The sequence below is a fragment of the Elephantulus edwardii genome, unplaced genomic scaffold (assembly GCF_000299155.1).
Source record: "Elephantulus edwardii isolate Elephantulus edwardi_28Jun2011 unplaced genomic scaffold, EleEdw1.0 scaffold00038, whole genome shotgun sequence".
Classification (NCBI taxonomy): Eukaryota; Metazoa; Chordata; class Mammalia; order Macroscelidea; family Macroscelididae; genus Elephantulus; species Elephantulus edwardii.
In genome coordinates, this window is record NW_006399788.1 from 562,656 (window position 1) to 566,779 (window position 4,124).

Sequence of the window (4,124 nt, forward strand, 5' to 3'; positions counted from 1 at the left end):
ATGGGTGGCTTTGAAAGTTTGTTGTTTGGGCAGTGGGCAAGTTTACTGAAAAGGTTTGGAAGGTAGAGATAACACCTTCCTCTAGAACAAATGGTTAGTTGGGCATGCTTATTGCTTGCTATAAAGACTCGGGATCCCAACTCCTAAAGTTTCTCTCCTCAACCAACCTACTGAATAGACAGCTACATCTAGCTTTGTTTGCTCCGAGTTGCTCTTTAGAGATTGGAACTCATGGAATTGACTGAAGAATCTGTGAACATTATAGCTATTCCTTTTTTATATGAATTCTTGAGTTTCCACACAGGAGTTTTATGTATTTTTCCAGCATCTTTGTGCTTATGGAAACCAAACTTGGTAGTGTAAAAGTAGGATGAATTCTCAGATTTTTTTGCATTAAGTAGCAAATACTTATAAACAAATGGTCGGTAGCCAACAGCATACAAATTGCATTCTATGTTGTCCTTTTACAACCCTCCACAAAAAACCCTTCATGGATTCTGAGGTTTTGTCTGACATACTTTGGGCATGTTGCAAGGAGGAACCAGTCCCTGGAGAGGGACATCATGCTTGGAAGGGTGGAGTTATGGAGAAACAGGGAGCCCACCAGTGAGATGGATTGATTCAGTGCCTGGGATAATGAGGGTAGGTATGTCAGACACAGGAAAGGTGGCACAGGATAGAGTGGGTTTCAGAGCTGTTGTACTTAGGTTTGCTATGAGTCTCAAGTGACTCAGTGGCATATAATAACATATATTATTCACATAAATGTTGCATAGAGTTTTCAGATTTCTACTGTTAAAATAAGAGTTTGGAATAATTTTGCTATTTCTGTTTAATGACACTTTTAAAAGTATAATAAACCATCTGTTTTTCTTATGCATATTAAATTGTATTATATATACATATATATATATATGTCTGTGTGTATTCATGTCTTCTAAACCCAAATCAATTCTTGCATTTATCTAATCATATGTTTAAGAATTAATCTCAGTCTCATAAATGTCATTATGATGTATTCTTTACCACTATTACAGAATATTGGAAAGAAAATGACCTGCCAGGAGTTCATTGCAAATCTCCAAGGAGTAAATGAGGGTGGTGATTTCTCCAAGGACCTGCTGAAGGTAAGGATGGAAATACTGCATTTTAAAATAGATTTTGGTGTGTGTATTTGTTGTTTGCTTTATTGATTCTTTTTCTTGTTTTGTTTTTCCCCTGATATTTTTCTCTTGAAGGCAGTCCTTGATGTTTCCGATTTCAAAATGCTTAAGCTAATAATTCTTAAAAGACTACATTGTTGTCAGTAATACTAAGATAGTAGGAATATTTGGAGTAGTTTTTGATGGAAATAATGAGCAGTGTTGAGCTTTTATTTGCAAGCAAGCCCATACATGAGAAAGGTCATAAAGGTATAGTCCCTGTGGAAACAAAAAAACATGTTTGCAAATCAGAGAGGATGCAGTTCTGATTGTATTCACTTTATCAACAGAGGCACACAGGTTATCTCTGGAGAGGGATTATGAAATAAAAGAAATCTGAATAATTATGGAATGCATGAATTATTTGCACCTAACTTTATTATTGGCAACAATCAGCTTGTTCATCCAGACCCTTAAATTATTTTCAAAATGACAGTAGGTTCAGCTTTGGAATTCACATCTGCATCAGCATAAATAAGACGTAAATTTGATCAAATGCAAAGTAAGTATTGATAATGAATGGGAGCATTTTAGAAGTTTAGAGTAAGATGTGTGTATCGAGGATGTGACTTTCTAGGTGTTTTTCTTGAAACTTAGTACCTATATAGATCTCTCTTAGTTTTGGTTTGTTTCTGTGAACTTGCTAGGAGATTTGAATCATACTATAACGTGTATCTGCTGGAAAATTTTTCTTTTGCTCCATGTAATTTTTCGTCTCTATAGAATAGAATTATTCCAGATTTCTATAGAGATACATACTACAGAAAATGAAAGACTATTTTAAAACCAAAGAATTACCAGATTCTAAATCTGAAGCGCCCTTGATAAAAAAAAAGATTGTGAAAAATGCAAGAATAGAAATAGCTTCTTGTTGTTGTTAGGTGTTGTTAAGTACGACTCTTACAGACCTTATGAAAAATAGATGTGCTAAATAAGACAGGTCATTTTCAGTTTGTTCCTTTTAAAGTACAAATGCTGTTATTTATGAAGCTACAACTTTATATGAGCTACAGGAAATAAAAGGTGAAGGATTGTGACATGATCAGTTTATCCTGTACATTTCGTTGACGTTATGTAATAAATGCATTTTTCAGTCTAGTGATATTGACATGGAAAATAATGGAATCTCCTGGTGGGGATTTATGAGGTTTTTATCAAGTTATGTCAGAAGTGAAGACTGACAGGACAGTTGTGATAGTTAAACTTTCAGATTTTGGTGACGAGCTTATTGAAACCCGCCTGTGAGTACAAGTGCATTTGATTGAAGTGTCCACAACCAAATGTAGTTATTGTCCACTAGTTGCTATTTACCTCAGGTGAGCATATTTTCTCCGTTGATTTGCTCTGATAAGTGTTTGCCAGGTGATTTGTTGCAGTTGTGTGATTTAGAAGTAAGTCCCAAGTGCAAAAATAAATACTGTGCTGTTAGTCACTTATTAGGGAGAAAGTGGCAGTTAAATGACACTGAAAATGACAATTGTGGTTTACATGGAAATTTTCAAGTAAACATTGATTCTCTTTCCTAACAAAAGCATGTCACTCACCCAAGACAAAAATATTTCACTTAAAAATCTGGATGTTACCATAAGATGAAATAAAAACACTTTTAAATTTCTTTTATAATTTCACCGTTTCATGTGACTCTTCTTTTCTCTCCTTCTTTATTGCTACCATTTTTTGCTCTTTCCTCCCCCCGCCCCCCGTTTTTCATTTTCTTTACTTTTTACTTGCTTTCATATTGTAATTTTAGGAGATCTCTAGATTCCTGATTGACATAACTTATTTGAAATTTATTTTTGTCTGGGATGAGTAAATACAATTATACGTGGTTAAATGTGGTTAAATTGGTTCTCATTCATAATGACCCAACAAAAGACTGTCTGGTCCTATACAGTCTTCATCATTGTTGCTGTTCTTGAACCCATTGTTGTCGTTATGTCAATCCCTCTCATTGAATGTCTTCCTTCTTTTCACTGATTATTTTACCAAGCACAATATCTTTCTCCAGTTCTTGGTTCTTCCTGATACTATGTCCAAAGTAGGCAAGGAGAAGTCTTGCCACTGTCAATGCTAAAGGAGAAACATTCTGACTGTACTCCTTCCAAGGCATACTTGTCTCTTCTTCTGACATATTCAATATTTTTCACCAACACCATAATTCTAATGCATCAATAATCCTTATTTTTTGTCCAGTTTTCATATGCCAGCTAGTCAATTGAAAATAACATGACCGGGGTCAGGTATATCTTAGACTTAAAAGTGTAACACATTTTCTGAAGTAGATTTATGTATTCAAATAAACATTTTGTGTTGCTTCACAGAGTTCCTTGTAGCTCTGCACTTTTGTAACTTCTTCCTCCAGCTGAAAATTGAAGACCTGTGTGATACTCAGTTGTATTATGATACTCAAAAATACTATGGCTTTATTATACTTTATCCCCAAAGTTTAGAGAAATTACTACATTTAATAGAAATATGTTTAAAGGTTTCCTTGATAGCACAGAATTGTGCATCAGAAATGACTTGATGGCAGTAGATCTGGGGTGGTGATATTTTTGTTGTTATTGTCATAATGAAGAATAGAAGACTTAGATAAAATAACTCCTGCATTGATTTAAGAGTTTCTGTGTCAAGGATCCTTCAGCAAAAAAGACAAGCTTACTCTTTCAGAGTTCTGGTTTGATAGGGATGGGCAAGTCAGCAATTGGCTGTCTAAAAGGGAGACTTGGGGCATGAGGTATGAAATAGCTGGTTTACATGCTTTCACAAAAGTAGTTGTTGGTAGGATGATTGTAAGGGGGGAAAACACCTCACAATAGAAAAACTATATGTTGTTGTTGTTATGTGCCGTCGAGTCGTTTCCGACTCATAGCGACCCTATGCACAACAGCCCTAAACCCTGCTCTATCCTGCGCCAACCGC

The 4,124-nt window shown here is 35.2% G+C and overlaps 1 protein-coding gene across 1 annotated transcript in view; it reads left to right on the plus strand.

Moving 5' to 3' along the window:
- PSD3 (pleckstrin and Sec7 domain containing 3) overlaps positions 1-4,124 on the plus strand; it is a 504,139-nt gene that overhangs the window by 224,102 nt on the left and 275,913 nt on the right. The window contains exon 9 of the mRNA XM_006884895.1: positions 1,038-1,127. Within this exon, the coding sequence (XP_006884957.1) occupies positions 1,038-1,127 (90 nt within the window). The remainder of the gene's footprint in view (positions 1-1,037; positions 1,128-4,124) is intronic.